The sequence below is a fragment of the Nuphar pumila genome, chromosome 6, assembly GCF_984573655.1.
Source record: "Nuphar pumila chromosome 6, dmNupPumi1.hap1.1, whole genome shotgun sequence".
NCBI lineage: Eukaryota > Viridiplantae > Streptophyta > Magnoliopsida > Nymphaeales > Nymphaeaceae > Nuphar > Nuphar pumila.
The window spans coordinates 2,702,573-2,721,648 of NC_143254.1; the positions used below are offsets into that span (position 1 = coordinate 2,702,573).

A 19,076-nucleotide genomic window follows, 5' to 3' on the forward strand; every position below is an offset into this window, starting at 1 on the left:
AGGAGGCAGATGTTTGTGAATGAAGGTGAAAATTTGGGGTGTTTACAATGATAGGCTACTACATTTTCACTACCTTCTTATCTCGAATCTCAAGATTAAATTCTTGTAGAAGCAAGATCCACCAGATCAACCTGGGTTTAGTATCTTTCTTGTTGAGTAAATATTTCAATGCGGCATGGTCTGAGTAGATAACTACTTTGGATCCTAGCAAGTAAGATCTAAACTTGTCGAGGTCAAAGACTACAATGAGTAATTCCTTTTTAGTTGCCGTATAATTCATTTAGGCATCATTCAAGGTCTTACTCACATAGTAAATCACATAAGGCTTCCTATCTATTTTTTGCCCCAAAACAACCCCAATAATGAAGTCTGATGCACCGCACATGATCTTAAACGTCAATGTCTAATTAGGTGACCTCAAAATAGGAGTAGTAACAAGACATTTTTCAATGTCTCGAACACCTGCAAACATACTGTATCAAAAGTAAAAGGCACATCCATCTGCAATAAAACACATAGCGGTCTAGAGATTTTACTGAAATCTCGAATAAACCGCCAATAAAATCTGGCATGCCCAATAAATGATTGCACTTGCCTCACAGTCGAGGGGGGAGTCAACCTTGCAATTGACTCAACTTTTGTGCGGTCCACCTCAATGCTGCGGCTGGAAACAATGTGGCCTAAAACAATTCCCTCTGACACCATAAAATGACTCTTTTTCCAAGATAGCACGAGATTTGTCTCCCTACATTGTCGAAGCACACATGAAAGCTTATGAAGACAATCTTCAAAGGAAGAGCCGTACACAGAGAAATCATCCATAAAAATCTCTATGACATCCTCGATCATGTCAGAAAATATGAACGTCATGCACCTTTGAAAAGTTGTCAGCAGCATTGCAGAGCCCAAACAACATTCGACGGAATGCGAAGGTGCCAAATAGACAGGTGAAGCTAGCCTTCTCCTGGTCCTCCGGATGAACTGTGACTTGTTTATAGCCTGAATAACCATCGAGAAAACAATAATAGCTCTGGCCGGCCAACTTCTCTAAGATCTAATCGATAAAAGGAAGAGGAAAATGATCTTTATGTGTCGCCTCATTCAACTTCCTATAATCGTTATAGATACGCCACTCTGTAGTGGTTCGCTGCGAAATCTCTTCCCCTTTTTCATTCTTGACCACAGTGAGGCCAGACTTTTTGGGAACAACCTGTACTGGACTGACCCACTGGCTATCAGATATGGGGTAGATAATACCGACATCGAGTCACTTGACAACTTCCTTCTTAACAACTTCCTTCATGTTTGGGTTGAGCCGCCACTGCATGTCTTTAACTGGCCTTTTCTTCTCATTAGTATGAATGTGATGCATGCAGAATGAGGGATCAATCCCCCAGAGATCAGCCACCGATCACCCAATCACTTCTCTATTTTCGTGCAACATCCTAGCAATTTCTTCTCTTGCTCATCCGAGAGGTGTGATGAGAGAATCACAGGCAGGGTCTCCCCCTTTCTCAAAAATGCATACTTAAGCGTGCTCGACCGAGCCTTAAGTTCTAACTCTTGGGGAGACAAGATGGATGATAGTGCTGGGATTTCAGCCAGGAATGGAAGAGGCTAGAAACCCTCTCTTCGTGAAAAAATGGTCGAAGAAGGAACAAAATACCTAATGAACAATCTACTACTACTACCTATCTCTACATCCTCCTCTCCTATACTATACAAATCTACAGATGATGCCATGTAAATCTCAGGTGCCTCCTCCAAGATCTCCTCGATAACATTAATCGAGAAACACGTTGAGTCCCCAGCAGGTCCCATAGCCGCATTAAATATATTGAGCCTAACCTTTCTATTTCCAAATGACAGATCCAGAGCTCTAGTTTTGCAATTGATGCACACATTGGCTGTTGCTAAGAACGGCATGCCTAAAATAATTGGAGTCTGACTCTTATCATCAATGCCCTCCATATTGAGAATGACAAAGTTGACTGAAAAGTAGAAATCCTCGACCTTCACTAGCACATCTTCAAGAATACCATGCGGCGCCTTTACAGAACGGTCAGTTAGCTGAAGGGTCATGGGTGTCGACTTCATCTCTCTTAATCCAAAGTAATCATAAAAGAAACCAAAAAGGATATTGATGCTCACTCCTAGATCTAGCAGTGCTCGCTCCACCTTCATTTTCCCTATCACACATGAAATGATGGGCACACCAGGGTCTTGCAACTTAGGTGGCTTCTAATGCTGCAACACCTGACTCACCTGTTGATTTAGCATGACCTTGGTGGGGGGTTTTTCTCTTGCTTAATGGCATCTAGAAGAGGAAGGTTAATCTGGACATTCTTGGAAATCTCAAGCATGTTCTGCACCTTGGCAGGATTGCTACCTGCCGGCATCTCTAAGGCTCTAGGATAGGGTGGTTTGGGAATATACACTGGTGGCTCCTCTTTCTATCGAGAGGACACACCCTTATCTTGATGATGACTAATTGGGATGGACGACTGAGCTGAAGTAGAATGCTCAGGATACTCTGTTGTTCTGTTGGATTCTGAGGCATGCAAACTGCGTCCACTACGCAATGCCATAACGGATTTAGCTTGACTATGCTCATCCTCAGAAGCAAAAAGACTTCCCATAACTGGTTCCTTACCCTTAGGATTTTGCAATGGCTAACTCGGTAAGGTTCCCTCTAATCTCCTACTGAGTGACTCTGCTAATTGCCCCACTTGCGTCTCTAGCTTAACTAGAGACTGGGTATGCGAACTCAAAATCTGGTCATATTTTTGGAATGTTTGATCATATATCTACTGATTTTTGTCATTAGATGTCTTTATATCCTCACAGATCCTCAACAAACGTTTCTCCACTGATGACTGTCGTTGTGGCTCCTGAGAAGGTGCAGTAGGCGCAAATGGAGACTGGGAAAATGACTGATGCTGATAAGACTGTTGCTAAGGCTGGACCTGATGTGTGGGTGGTTCTGCTGGTTGCCTCCAAGAGAATTTCGAATGATTCTGCCACCCTGGATTGTATGTGGCAGAATAAGGATTATTTTGAGGGCGATTGAAACCCTCTGCTGCCTGAACTTATTCTGTCACAAATTTATGGCATTGAGATGTCGAAGGGCACTCAGTGACCTCATGAGATGGACTGTGATACAGAGTACACATCGACGACTGATGCATCAGGAGACTGGTGAGAAGTTGATCTATCTTACGATTAAGTAGATTGACTTGACTTTGCATCGCATCAAGTGGACCTACTTCCAACAACCCACCTTTCTTTAAAATACTCGATGTGCCCCTCTCAGTACTTGAGGAAGAAAAGAAAGATGAGGATGAATGATGAAGAGAGTTTTTCGCTAGTGTGTCAAACAAATGCCATGCCTCATCTTCACTCTTCAAAAGAATGCTGCCCCCACAGGATGAATCAATGAGTTGGCAGTTCCTTTATGATAAACCATTATAGAAACAATGTAGAACCTGGCACCTCGCAACCTGATGGTGTGGGCATCTCCGAATGAGTTCCTTCATTCTTTCCCAAGATTCATGAAATTGCTTGCCTTCACTCTCACAAAAACTCATGATGGCTCGCCTGAGCTGATTTGTCTTGCATATTGGGAAATATTTATGAAGAAATTCTTGTTGTAACTGATCCTATGTCTCAATTCGACATGTATCCAATGTCTTGAGCCAATACTTGGCTTTATCTTTCAATGAAAATGGAAACAGTCGAATTTTTAACATGTCATCCTTTACGTTATTGATTCTAACTGTATCACACACATCAAGGAATTCATCATTATGCTTATAGAGATCCTCATGGGTTAGGCCATGAAAAGATGGTAACATGCTAATGGTAATAGTCTTGATCGTATAATGGTGTGCTTCTATCTCGAGTCTTATGATGACTGAGCCCTGGTGATACTTTGTAGGCACAAAGTACTCACAGAGTAACCTAGAGGCAAGCATCTCTATTTAACATTCAGATTTACAAATCGATTTGTTTACATAACAAAACCTTATACGAAACTCACCAAAACAACATGAGTTTTGGTAATCCGACAATGGAGAAGAAACACCTAGAAGGTAGATGCAGTTGATAGTGGCAACGATGTTCCCACTGCGTAGACAATGACAAAGGGCACTCCGACTGCAACAGACGATGACAAAGGGTGTGTCGTCAAAGAGAGCTTCTGTTACAGTAGATGGTGTGTCGTCAAAGGGTGATTCGGCGATAGCATAGGAGTTTATTGCTTAGGGCGAAAACAGAACATTTAGACTTTGAAGAGTTAAGATCATCCTTCCGTTTCTAGATGAAAGATATTTTTGTCTTTTTTTTTAATCTTCGTTTCATGGCGAGAAATGATACATAAGTCTTTGCAATCACTCATTCGGACCCATGTGCTTATATATGTGGCGCTCAGTCGGACCCCAACACAGTGTTTGGAGGGGGGGCATATAACCTGCTTCGGTTGTTGGAGGTGAGTCAACCATAGAGAGGAATCTACGCCCTACCTGATGACCACAAGAGAATGATGACTCCCTATGCGCTGGCTGCTGGAGGGCATCCAGCTAAAAAAAACAAAAATATTTTAGATTCGTTACTTGAATCCTACTTTAGATCGTGACTGGATCTGTACCAGGATCCAATAGAGGCTCGAAGCAATTGATACTAGTTGTCGGAGGTGAGTCGACCATCGAGAGGGATCTGGACCCTACCTGATGACCACACGGGAACGATGACTCCCTGTGCGTTGGTTGCTGGAGGGTATGCCAGCTAAAAATACAAAAATAGAGAGCCCAGTGAAAGGCTCAGGCGGTGGTTTGAAAACCACCACTTGTGCCCCTCTTTCTAGTCGGGTCCACCTTAAATGGTGGAAACTCCTCTCACCGGGCAGAAGATGTTCCAGTCGTAGATGGAAGAACGTTCAAGGACCAACAATCGTCCGACGATGCGTCGCCCTTTTCCCCAACCAGCGGAAGCACACCTCATCGGTCAGGCTCGACCTTCGGATATTGGTTGATGGAAGAGACACCAAGAGGCTGCCTGATGTCCACCCAAGATCAACAACTCCCGATCTCCTCTAATCACCTTCCCAGCACCTGTTCCGGTCTCCCCTCACCACTACCTCACCACCTTCTTCAGTCTCACCTAATCGACGGAAGCAACCTCGCCTGTCATATTAGTAACGGTGACTCCCTATGCGCCGGCCGTCGGGAGGTATATTGGCTGTTAAAAAGAAAAAAAAAACCATACAAAATGTTGGGCAACTAAAAAAAACAGTGTGAATCCTATAAGACGTTGGAGACTCCTATAAAAAAAGTCTTAAAATAAAATTTCATACAATTAAAAAAAATGTATGAGTCTAGATTCAACTCATATGAATCTTTAAAATATTTATAAATAAAATCCAAGCTACTAAACCCAAACAAAATGTGGATTCAAATCTAAATGAATCTTGTGTCAATTCCTCGATCTAAATAAAATTTATTTAGCAAAAAAATTGTTAAATAAATAATGTTGATTTCTTTACGGTTGGAATTGCTTTCAAACATAAAGAAATCGAGGGGCAAACTGTTTGCACAAATATATATATATATAATATAATAATAAAAATAAATAAATAATTTAAATTCATGTGTAAGTGTGTCAAAATTATCAAATATACACTCATTTACACATGATAAGATAAACAAGCAAGTTATGGTAAACCTTTCTTACTATGCTCGTTGGTTACGGTAAAAAAAGGTAACTTGTGTTGGTTATGATAATCACCCTTGCAGGTTATAGTAAAAGAAACATGTGTTGATTATGATAAATTAAGGTAACTTGGGCTGGTTATAGTAAATCAATCATGTATCACCCTAACTTTCAATCATCTACTCATGTCCCATAAAGTGGAAAGGCATCTACTCATGTCCCGTAAAGTAGAAAGGCAAGAAGAGTGGTTACAGGTACAAAAACAGTATCCATGATGAAATAACTTTCATCATGGGATGCTAAACTTAAGGAAACAACTCTATAAAAAGAGAGAAGTTACTTAAGTTTGAAGAAGAAAAAAAAAATAAGTTGCCAAAATGACAGTGGATTCAAGAAAATTCAAGAAGAGATGAGAATCCAATCAACTCTCAAACCCTTCTTCTATCTTTATCTCTCTATTTTTTTATTCTTTTCACTTGTAATTTAAGCTCTGAGAATCAGAAGCTAATGTGAAGAGATCCACAAATAAAGTTCAAAGTTTCTATATTTGAATTTGAGTATTAAAAAATCAACACTCCAAGGTGATAACCACTGTGTGCTCAACTCAAAGTTTTACCTCATAGGGAAGTGGGCCCATTAAGTGACCCATCTCTCAATGAGAGTTTTCCTTGGGCATGGAAAAAAGAACAATATAAGAAACTGAATCAGAGTAAGGGTGTCAATTGGTTGGAATTTCACTGGACCTAGGTAGGTCAGAATCCGATTCTGAGGTACTGGTACTATAAGAAGACACTGAATCAGAGTAAGGGTGTCAATTGGTTGGAATTTCACTGGACCTAGGTAGGTCTGAATCCAATTCTGAGGTACTGGTACTAGTCCAGGCCTGGGCTCAATTGGACTTACTAACGGCAAAGCCATACCTTGGTACTGTAAGAATAACATAAACCAGACCCAGTCAAATAATAGTTTTCTATGTATTTTACATTAAAAAACTGTGGATCTTGATCGGAACTTAGGCCCTACACAAGTTTCATAAACCATACCTGAATTTTTCTACAAAATGTGCATGTTTTGGTCCAACCCAAATAGTTAATCAGTCTCTTTATTACTAGGCATGAATCCTATCAATCCAGTGCTGGACTGAATCGAGTACATCACGATCTTTTTACACCCCTAATTCATAGGCATTGACAATAAGGGATTTGAGAGCTCGTATTTGGCATGGAAATGCCAAATAGGGAGTTGAAGCTCATGAATTTGACAAATCAACACTTTGAGAGGCTTCACAGCATGAAGCTCTTCCACCACCCCCTCTTCCTCCCAACTTGCCCTCCTGCAGCCACCTCTACTTCGATGCCATTGGCATCACCAGCAGAAATACCACTGTGAAGGTGTTGAGTTGAAAACCCCTGATCAAGTCATACCAGCTCAGCTTTTATATGTAAATAGATTTGAATCTACCAATCCAGATAACTATCGAATTTGGTAGTAAAAAATCAAAACCATATCCGCATCTGATTTTAATCCAATATAGTTTTTGCTGGTCAAATCCAGCTAGATGGAATAAGTTTCAATTGGACATCAGATAAAACCAGATCCATTGGCATTCCTAATTGGGTTTGAGAGAGAAGGAATTTGTCCTCAACATGGGTTCAACAGCAGGAAGTTGCTATATGCCACAAGTGGTGCTTAATTTAGGATTTGCCTTGAATGGAATACGAAAATACTAGAGATTTGCCGTGGCTGAATCTCATATTTGTTTCCAGGAAAGGGACAACCAAGTGGGAAAGTACTTCCCTACGTATATTTAATCGATATGTTGCTCATAACTACAATTTGCCAGGAAAAAAGGGAAGAAAAAGAGACAAACCCACGACTTTACAAAAAAGAAATTATTTTACATATCAAAAATTGGAATATAGTTATACTTGCCTGAGCAGAAAAAAGAAATGGGGAAAAAGGAGAAAACAGACAAGCCCACGACTTTACAAAAAGAAATTATTTCACAATAAAAATTGAAACACATTTATTCTTGCCTGAACAAAGGAAAAAATGAAAGGCGTGCTCTTTGGCCCTGATATGTACATTGATTTTACAATATTGTTGGAGAAAATATTTACAAGTTCTGATCAAACCACTGTCTGCACATGTCAACAACTGGAAGAGCATTTGACAGCAAGGCCTGCAAGATTTGGCAGTACAACTTATTAGATCAAATAGTGTGATCTGGCAAAGGCACTAATTCTCAGTCCAGTGACCAAAGTTGAGGTATATTGATCTGTATGAACTGTAGGACTATTGCAACCTTGGTCTGTTTGACACAAGAATCAGAATTGTGAGGGGCTTGAAGCCTAGCTAGAACTGTACACAGAGCCTGACAATAGGAAACCTCGGGGCCCTGTATGGGCAACTCTTAGTTCAGCAACTCATCCTACTTAAGGAGACAACTTGATTCAGAGTCTGGTCCCAGATTTCAGGGGAGTTGGTTGATTGATTCCCCACCCATTATGAAGTAAGAATCCAGAATATGTGATATGAATGCTCACTGAGGCCAGGTTATGAAAATCACTACGTCAGGCAGGGATGTCTTTGACAATGCAAGTCACAAATGTGTGCTTTAAGGAATGCAACATTCAACAAGGAAATGAGTTCATTTAGCAGCTTGAGACCAAATGAGCAAGGGCTTGTACTTCGGATCTTTCCATTTTTGTACCCATTTCGGGTATCCGTTGTTAAACCGGATCGAATACTTTATGAAATGGGCGGAGTATCAGAAACCGTAGCCAGAGCCACTATGGAACTAGCTGCAAGCAAAATGCCTTTTTTTAGTATAACTGGTGAGTTCTGCCTAACCCCAGCTTGCCTATCAAAAAAAAAAAGTGCATGGCTTGATTTTGGACCGAATGGATTTTACAGGACAACAGATAGCCGACAGCATGGCATGCATATGGACTGCAATGATTTACATGGTATTAAGACCACAGAACATTAGGTAGTCTCTAGTTTCTTTTTTTCCTTTGCAAATGGCAAAATGCTATCTATCACTGACATGCTGAAAGAAAAGGTATATGAGAACAAAACATCAAAACTCGGACCTGATGGGCTACATAATCAATATCTGCTGCACTCCCACTTCGAGATGCAATCTGGAACGCTGTCTTTAGACGACCACAAATAACACAGGCGATCACTTTTCTGCAATAATGTGTGATCCGAGAAAAAAAAAAGATATGAGCCATCCAGAGCGAATTCAACTTGTTAACTGATAATAGTATTCAGTAGAAAAATTACTAGCCCTGACGTGAGTTGTTACCAGGAAAGCCATGAGTAGTTCTTATCAGGTAGACTTACTGGTAACCTTTTGAACTCTTCAAATGACATTAAACTTCAAGCAAAGAGCCAAGGCTCAAACTGTTACCTGTGGACGCTTTTTAACATGTCAATAAGTCTGTCTGGCCTTTCCCTGTGCTTGTTTGCATAAATGACAATGGCAGCTAGCAACACCTATTTTAAAACAAACAAAATAATTTACATGTCCTATCATAACTGTGATCGATTTTTACAATTGAAAAATGGGTTCAGTTGATAACACAGAACAGTACCAGCCCTAGTATTGAACCCACTTAAGTTCGGAGTTTGGTGATTTACACTGTTGAGGTTACTGTAACCATAGTAATAGATATTCATTAAGAAAAATGTCAAGTCACAGTTACCAACTTAGGCAATACCACCAGAGAACGAAAAAAAATTACACCCAGTTAGGCTTATGCTGTACTGCCACACAGACAGGCTTGAATGTTAGGCACCTATACAAATGCCAAAAGCACCTGTCTAAGCAACTTATGCCCATCATAACTTCATTACCAGCTTTGTCCCTAGCAACTTGTGATTAGCATCATCATCATTATTGTTAAGTATATCTTTCAATATATTGCTCAGTCTCAATGGTTTTCAGCTTTTGACTAACATAGACAACTTTGCAAGAACGGTCAATTAACTAAATCCAAATTCACAAACAATAGTTGAGGGTTGACACCATACAAATCAGATCCATCAACAAAAGCTTAATACCTGGTCCCAGTCACCATCATCAATTGTACCCTTGATATTCTTCAGAAACTCTGTCAACTGATTTCCTTTCTTTCTCTCAGAGAGTGATTTTGCAACAGCAGCATAAATATCAACAGCTGAAATGAAGAGTCATTAATAATTTGACATAGTTCAGAGATGAAGATGAGTAATGCAACAAGAAAACTGTCAATTGACAGCATAACTATAAAGAAATCAAGTGCTCAGAAGATACCAGGAAGACCAAACTCATATATTACTCGAAAAGCCAAATCAAAACTCTTTTCAGCAAGAGTTTCAGCAACCTCACATCTTCTCCTGAGAAAGAAGTTTCAAGTGTAAACACAGCAATTCCATAAAAGCATTAAAGCACAAGAAGATTTACAAATCAAGACAGGTTTAATTCATATAGCAACAATCTATATCTTTGGGAAGAGTGAAGGCAGATCAAACCGTGTCTTCTCAAAATTTTCCTGTAGTACATTTTCTCAAGGAGAAACTTGTAGGGATTAAAATGGGTGTTCCCCTCAGCCGAAAGGCACACAGCTCAAAGTGTGACACCTAATTTCTGCCTCCCCTCCCAAAAGGAGGCAAGGTTCCATAGAGGTGTAAGCTTACAAGAGGCTTACAACTCTGGCAGAATGATGCCCTTGTTAAAATGTAAATTGTAACATATATATATATAATATTATATTATTATTTTTCATTTTTCTCTATTTCCTTTTTTTTATCTAGTTCGGTTTGAACTAGATTTATAATATAGTCAAGTTCCTAGTTGGAACTTGACCAAGGAATAGTCGTTGGACTCTAGTCCAACGGCTATAATAAGAGCCGTTGGACTAGAGTCCAACAACTCTTTTTGTGAGAGCTCAAAGTGAGCTCTCCTCACTCTCTTTTTTGTATAAATAGGGGTGAACCCCTTCAACATTGGTATTCAATGCTTCTTAAGCATTTGTCATAAATAAAGATTTATTTATTTTTTATTGTGCTCTTCCATTTATACCCTTTTATGGGTTTTGTTTGAAGTGTCTTTAATAGACATTCTTTTGAGAGATTTGCGTGCTTTGTGAAAGATCACCATTTCATTTCTTGGTAGCATAGCTTGGTCTCTAGGAGAATAGATCGTGTTGCGATGGTTGTCTCAAAAAACGTGTCACTCAAAATTGTGTGGCTTGCATTTAAGGAAAGTTCTTATCCGGTATGTATCTTATATTTTCTTAAAGTGTCTTTTGTATTATTTATCTTATGTATTGTGTCTTTATGCATCTCATTTACGTATATGTATCTCTATTTTAAATAGTAGCCACTTGTTAAATATGTTTAAAAATGAATAGGTTTTTTTAAAGTAATTGTTAAATCTCGTACGTAAGCATATTTCTATAAAATATTTGTTTTAATTTTGCATATCATCATAAAAATTATATTTTATAAGAATAGATTTTAAATATTGTGCTTTTCATATGGCTAATTCCTTTGTTGTATGCATTTGATTTTTATCGAAATTGATAGTTCTAGGCATATATTAAAATATGATTTTAGGTATATTATATGAATTTTATGAAAATTTTATAAACTTGTATATGTACATCTTATGTCATCATGTTTTCCTTAACTCTTTTGTGATATCATGGATATTTTTGCATACTCGTATGATTTCAACGGTTCTCTCACTTTTTTCCTTCAATAATATTCTTCTTTTGCTTTTTGGCATTTAACCGCTAGTGGATTTTTGTGTATTTTGTACTTTATGTGCTTGTGATATTTGGTTCTTTATTGAATCCTCTTTTGTTATCCCTTGTAATTTGTATTTTTGCATATCTCATTACAATGGTTAACCTTAAGATGTTTTCCTCATTATGCAAAACTAATTCTTTGAAAAACATTCTCGATTGATTATGCTTGAGAATGATCTTCATATTTGTGTTCTCTCTATTCGACTTTTATATAGAAAATAAATCTTGCATTGGATGCTTTAAATACATTTTATAATATTAACTCGTTTTTCTCTAAAAATGTGTCATAGCCACACAAAATGGATTGCATTATGAATAATGTTTGGTATAATTTCATAGCTTCTATATAACTATGAGTTACTAGATTATTTGCATGATTGGTAGTAATTATGCTTACTTTTCGGATTGTAAAAAGTTCTCATAAAAACTTTATATGTATTATTTCCTTAATATTACATGTCTCATAATAGACTTGTTTTTAAAAGAGTTCCTTTTAAGACAATATGTCCTTGTCTTCTCTTTAAAAAATCTTTTGTAAGTAACGTGCCCTAGTGCATCTATTCCTTGATCGGTGAATTTATGACTTCATCTTTAAGAATTGATTATGTTAAGCATGATTCTTATTTATTCAAAAGGGTGTTATGAGACATTGTTATACATATGATTGCACTTTTTCTAAGATTGGTCATCTACCATTATTGGTTTTTTCAATTTAAAATTGTCTTTTCATATCGGTTCCTTTTATGAACTCACCTATTTGGAAAATGATTTCCGTGAGTATTTATTGCCTTCTTATGGCATTTGTGTTGTATATCAGATATGATGCATCCATCTTCTTGGCCTTATTATTGTTGAATCAGAGATGTTTGTTGGGGTGAGTTGTGTGCACCTCGTTTTATGTTATTTTAGATTGTCAACTTGTAGTTTGACTCTAACTGACACTTATGTGATCTCTGATTGCGAGTGTATTGTATTACTCATTTGTTTTTTGCCATTGTTTTTATTATGGATGTTTTTAATTATGTATCTATGATAGATATCTAATTTTTGAAACCATGATGTTTCCAAATGTGGTTAAAATTGATAATGATTGCATTAATGTGTTTCCATTACAAGCTTTCTTACCTCGGTTGTCTTTTTTTTTTTTTGTGTCTCTTATCTAAGTGTCATTATATGTAGACAAGAGATGTTTATTCACACATTCGTGTATGATTTTTAGCCCATTGTTGGCTTTGTACTCTTGTGTTAAGTGTTATTATATGTAGACAAGAGATGTTTATTCATACCTTCGTGTGTGATTTTTAGCCCAATTTTTGGCTTTGTACTCTTGTTCTAGTCGCTAATACACTTGATTTTGAGTGTCACTATATGTAGACAAGAGACATTTATTCACACTTTCGTGTCGTGTGTGATTTTTAGCCCATTGTTGGCTTTGTGCTCTTGTTCTAGTCACTGATACACTCATTTCAAGTGTCATTATATATAGACAAGAGTTGTTTTTACACACCATCGTGTATGTCTTTGGCCCTTTAGTGGCATGTTTATGTTCTTGGTTTAGTCGCTGATACAGTTGATATTTGAGGTTTGAAGGACTAGGAGGTGATCACTTGTGATGGTTAAACCGATGCTCTAATTTACTCATTCAAATGTTTGAGAATTTTAATCTATTCAAAATTGTCTAACTCATATTCTCTTCTATGAGAAATGACTCATTAAAATAATTTCATGCATCTTGTTTACAAAATATCACTCCTTGATATTTGTGATAATGTAATTTTTCACAAATTGGTATTGATTTACAAATTTCATTTCTTCTTCTTTATATAAGTTTTTAAAATCTCTCTTTGCAAAATACCATTCCTTGATATTTATGAGATTTTTTAAATTTGTCATCTTTCACAAATTGGTTTTGACTTGCTTATATCATTCCTTTTGTCATGTGGGATTTTTTAATTCTTTAATACTTGTGCCTTGTATGAAAAAATATTTATCGATAAAAATTCATGCATTTCATTGATAACATATATATATATATATACATGTATATTTGGTCCTCTATACTTAAAATCACTCTAGGATGGGTGAGTGAATTATGTTTTTAATTGATTATCGTATCCACATTGTGGTATGCATAAATTTAATTAACTCATCTTTTATTGATAAAAATTGTCATCTTTTCATTGTTGTTTCATGTGCATTAAATATGCTTTAACTGCACGATGCATATGTGTGTGTATTAGCATGGTTCACATAATTGCATGCATGAAGTTAATTAGCCCTTTCTAAAGATTTTGAGTTCTCTAAATAATTTAGATTCTTTTTCAAGCCTTTGTGCATTTATACACCTTTGTGAGTATTTCATTATGCCTTTGTGCACTTAGCCTCTTTGTGATTCTTGTGGGTTAATCAAGTCATCTTTAAACTTGATCTTATTGAAGATATTTTCACATTGAAGTCATTTTTCGGACTTGATTCTTTTTTAAATACATTTTCACATGGTGCTCGCTTGATTGAAATGCTTAAGATATTTTTTTATAATTGTTTATCTCTTCTTAATGAATCATATGTCCTTTAAATAATCAAATCTTCTTATGATCAATGTTATGGTTTCTTATGATTATGATTTAATTTCATCTTTGAGAGATATTCCCCTTGTCTTTCTTAATATCTAATGATTCGAAAAATTATTACTATTTTGTTTACATCACTCTATTCTTGCTTTAAAATATCTTGTTAAAATTTTGCAACTCTTCGGCTAGCATATTTTTCTTGTGTACTTGGAGTCTTCTTTTAGTTCTTTCTCTATAGGTTCTTAAGGATGTGATGATACATCATGGAGATAGCCAATGAAGCTTGCTTGGGGGATGATTACCAATGAAGGCATTGGAAAACTTACATTTGCAAAATTTTCTGATATGATATAAAGATGGTGATTTTCATTAAAGAATCTTAAGACTTGGAGTTCTTCTCTTCGTTTCTCCAAACTTTCCGTCCTCTCTCTGTAAAGTTTGAGGGGGCGTGTTAAAATGTAAATTGTAACATATATATATATATATATATATATAATAATATATTATTATTATTATATATATTTTCCTTTTAATATTTTTCATTTTTCTTTATTTCCTTTTTTTGTATCTAGTTCGGTTTCAACTAGATTTATAATATAGTCAACTTCCTAGTTGGAACTTGACTAAGGAATAGTCGTTGGACTCTAGTCCAACAGCTATAATAAGAGCTCAAAGTGAGCTCTCCTCACTCTCTCTTTTTGTATAAATAGGGGTGAACCCCTTCAACATTGGTATTCAATGTTTCTTAAGCATTTTTGTCATAAATAAAGATTTATTTATTTTTTATTGTGCTCTTCCATTTATACCCTTTTATGAGTTTTGTTTGAAGTATCTTTAATAGACATTCTTTTGAGAGATTTGCATGCCTTGTGGAAGATCACCATTTCATTTCAGCCTTGACATGTGGCCAAAACCCCATTCGCCCACAGGGGAGCCTATGGCAAGGAATGTACACCCCACATATCAAACTCTTGACGTCCTTCAGCCTGAATGCCTTAAGCCAATCCACCTAGCCAGATGTGCAGATCCCTTGTTTGATTTTCAATGTTGGAATTTGACCACATCATCCTATTTACCTAAATTTCATTAGTAAAGAGGTCTGGGTCACTACAAAAATGGCAAAACTAGGGTTACCGGCAGAAACCCAAGCTGCTCCACCAAGTGTTTCAGCACCTGAATTTATGGAATCAATATCTTGAACCATAAATGATAAATCACTTTAGGGCACGTTTGTGTTCCATCGAAGAGAGCTCCACAGCACCACTTGCCGTGGAACTCGAGTCTGACGGGGTGTTTCAGCGGAAAGAGGGGGTTGTGTGCATTTCTGTGGAAACCCAGAGGTTTCCCCATGCATTGAAAATGAGGTCCTCTTTCAGAATGCAAAGGGTATCTCATGTTTGTGTTGCCGTGGTGACCCCCACAGAAATGCATGGGGTTGTGTGCATTTCTGTAGAAACCCAGAAGTTTCCGCAGAACACAAAATGGGCCCTTAGACCATACACTAAACTGCTATAGCAATACAGCGGCATCTCCAACTTGTGGAAAAGGGGAGCATCAAAAGAAAGAATAGGAAGAGATGTGAGAGGAATTGGGAAATGCTTCATACTATCATAAATGCACTTATCAACACTTACCTTGTCTCAAGTAAAAGCAGATCATATAGTAAATACCTTGTATCAATAAATTTATTAGTTATAATTTGTCTTATCATACAAAACATAAACAAGTGCCTATATGACATTGGAAACTGCATGTTGTGCCAATTTAAACTTTCTATGTGTCTTCGAAGCATTAAAGTTAGACAACCGCATGCTTTGCCAGTTCCTTTTGTCACAAATACTACAACAAAAGGCATACCTGAAGGTTTCTGGATCATTAGGATTTCCAAAAAGAGAATGCTTCCATGGAGGCCCATCATTATCGTTGAAAGATTTCACTACATCCACCTGCATAAAACTTTTTCAGTAGATTGTCAGGAAAAAATGCCATGTAAACCAAGAATAAACTCTTCTATATATTAACAACATCCTTAAGGACACAAGTGCATGTGTGTGGCAGTCTTGGAAGGTGTTCATACATGTGATAAGCGATCCAGTGAAGAAAAGTTATTTTACATTCGTCAAGCAATTTACAATTGTAAGGCTATTAATGATTTTCATTACAAAAACTGTTTAATAGTGCTAAAAGTTTTCAACTCCATGAGTTACATAAATCAATCTATCACCAGTTCTATCAGTTCATACAGAACTAAAGTGATCTAGAGATTATTTAGCATGTTTCCGTCAAAGATGGGGGTATATTGTTAGTTTTAGACTTTAGAGGTTAGACATCTCGTTATTCTTTTCAACTATTGGGCTTTGATATGGTAGTATCGGGCTTCTGCATTATATGTTGTTATTAGACTCATATATATTGTTCAAGGGTGTAGTTCTAATTTTTCTTTTCCATAATTTTTGTATGTCAGAAGACTCTGAACTATTTTTGATGGTCAATCACAATGTGTTTTCCTGTCTTCAAGTTTATTGTTAACAAGGCACCAAGGGGTTGCCCACATGGTCTCGGGCTCGGTGATAGGGAGATATCACCCAACCCCGAGTTCGAGTCCCCATGTGGGCACCCCGTTCCAGTAAGGTGAAGCAAGCATCACCTTGGGGGTCAAGGGGTGCACCACAGATATACACCACTGGGATAGCAACCATAGGTATGGCAGGCAAAGTCCAGCATGACCAGATCTCTAATTCGAGGGGTGGTTCCTCATTCTGTATAAAAAAAAGCAAGTTTATTTTAAACTATGTAACACAGACTCTTCTAACAGGGCACCGCACCCGCACCCATGTGGGTGCGACACTTGGACACAACTTTGTGTCAGGTGAAGTCAACCACACTAAGGTCCATTTCTGTCGAAAAGTAGATTTAGTTAACCCTACCCAAGTCCAGTTTTATCTATACAACAACAACAACAACAACTACGCCTTCATCCCAAAACAATTGGGGTCAGCGATATGAACCAAAAAAGAAATTCATTTTGGGTCTTCCACATGAATCCTTTTCCTCCAATCATTTCTATCCAACGCCATGTCCTCGGTGAGGTTCAAAGCATTCATATCCTTTCCTATCATCTCCATCCAAGTCTTCCTAGGCCTACCCCGACCTCTTTTAACTAATATATTTTCCCATTTCTCCAACCTTCTAACTGGAGCATCATTAGGCCTTCGCCGAATATGTCCAAACCACCGTAAACGATTCTCTCGCATCTTATTTTCAATGGGTGCAACACCTACCTTCTTACGTATCTCTTCGTTCCGAATCTTATCTTTTATTGTATTTCCACACATCCATCTAAGCATCCGCATCTCAGCTACACTCATTTTTTGAATATGATGTCTCTTGGCACCCAGTTTTATTTATATTATATATAAATACATAAATGCACACACATACATGTAGTGTTAGCTTAAAACTGTTAAAAAACATATATATCTATATATACCCTCCCTGCACACAAGTGTTTTTAAAGTGACGCATTGCCGTATCCGCACCCGCACCCGCATCCGCTGTAATGAAATATGCGGAAGAATCCAAGAATGCTAAAGCATTCACTATGTCCCACACGGACAAATGCAACAAGCATAAGAGAGGAAATCCACTAAGGGATATACGAAAGGCCTTATAAAAAGGCTACACACATGAAAAATAATATCACTATTATTGAAGAGGAGCTCTCAAGAGCAATACAACATACAAGGGGGGTTCCCCTTATTTATAAGAAAAGGAGACCAAAGGGGCTCCCAATAGAGTCGTTGGAAGCCCCCAACGGTCACAATTGTGACCGTTGGGGACCCCAACGATTCCATTGTGGGGCCCCTTTTCGGTATCCAAAAAAGCATTTAAAAAATAAAAAACAAAAATTAAAAAACAGTGAAATAAAAGAAACAAAACAAGTACCTCTAGTGGGTACTTGTGAAAAGACCATAATACCCCTATCGGGTATTATGGTGAATATACATCTATATTTATATATATATAGATGTATTATTACATATGTTTTAACACCCCCCCTCAAACTTTACGGGGGAATGACCGAAAGTTTGCCAAGAAGGAACAAGAAGCGAGGAGCAGACAGGGCTTTGGTAAAGAAATCTGCAAGTTGATATTCTGAAGTGACATATGGCAGTGTAACTGTCCCACGAAGATATTCATCCCGTACATAATGACAGTCCATTTCAATATGTTTAGTCCTTTCATGGAGAGTGTGGTTGCTGGCAATGTAGATGGCACTTTTGTTGTCGCAACAAAGCTTCGAAGCACCGGTAATTTCGACTCCCATATCTTGAAGAAAACTTCGAAGCCACACCAGCTCCATTGTAGTAGTTGCCATAGCCCTGTATTCTGCTTCAGTAGAAGACAATGAGACTTTCTGCTGTTTCTTGCACCTCCAAGCAATTAGCGAATCTCCTAGGAAAACACAAAAGCCAGTAGTTGAGATTCGATCATTTGAGTTTCCTCCCCAGTCAGCATCAGTATAAGCCAGTAAATCTAAGGAAGAGAGTGAGGATAGGAATAACCCTTTAGTCAAAGTATTTTTAATGCATCGAATGATCCGGAGCACAGCACTCATATGCACAGATGTATGAGCATGCTGAAATTGGCTTGCAGAGTGCACAACATGAGCAATATCTGGCCTGGTGATAGTCAGATAGGTGAGGGAGCCTATGAGTTGATTGTAGGGCATAGGATCATCCAGCAGAATTCCATCCTCCAGTCGTAGTTTAGCATTGATAACCTCGGGAGTCTCCACCTTTTTATCATCTGAAATCCCAGATTTGGAGCATATGTCTGCAACAAGCTTCATCTGTGACAATATATACCTTCGAGGAGAGTATGCAACTTCTATACCAAGAAAGTACCTGAGAAAACCCAGATCAGACATATCAAAATTATATTTTAACATATTTTTAACTTTAAGAATACCACTTTCATCATTGCCAGTGATGATCAT

At 37.6% G+C, this 19,076-nt stretch overlaps 1 protein-coding gene across 2 annotated transcripts in view; it reads right to left on the reverse strand.

Moving 5' to 3' along the window:
• Positions 1–7,690: 7,690 nt before the first annotated feature.
• Positions 7,691–19,076, reverse strand: part of LOC149833665 (zinc finger FYVE domain protein) — a 162,911-nt gene continuing 151,525 nt past the window's right edge. For both annotated transcript variants that reach the window (XM_090010931.1, XM_090010932.1), the window contains exons 31-36: positions 15,935–16,023; positions 10,010–10,092; positions 9,778–9,893; positions 9,125–9,210; positions 8,802–8,901; positions 7,691–7,888 (exon numbers count right to left, since the gene is read on the reverse strand). In XM_090010931.1, coding sequence (XP_089867057.1) covers positions 7,823–7,888; positions 8,802–8,901; positions 9,125–9,210; positions 9,778–9,893; positions 10,010–10,092; positions 15,935–16,023 — 540 coding nt within the window. In that variant the 3' untranslated portion in view covers positions 7,691–7,822. The remainder of the gene's footprint in view (positions 7,889–8,801; positions 8,902–9,124; positions 9,211–9,777; positions 9,894–10,009; positions 10,093–15,934; positions 16,024–19,076) is intronic.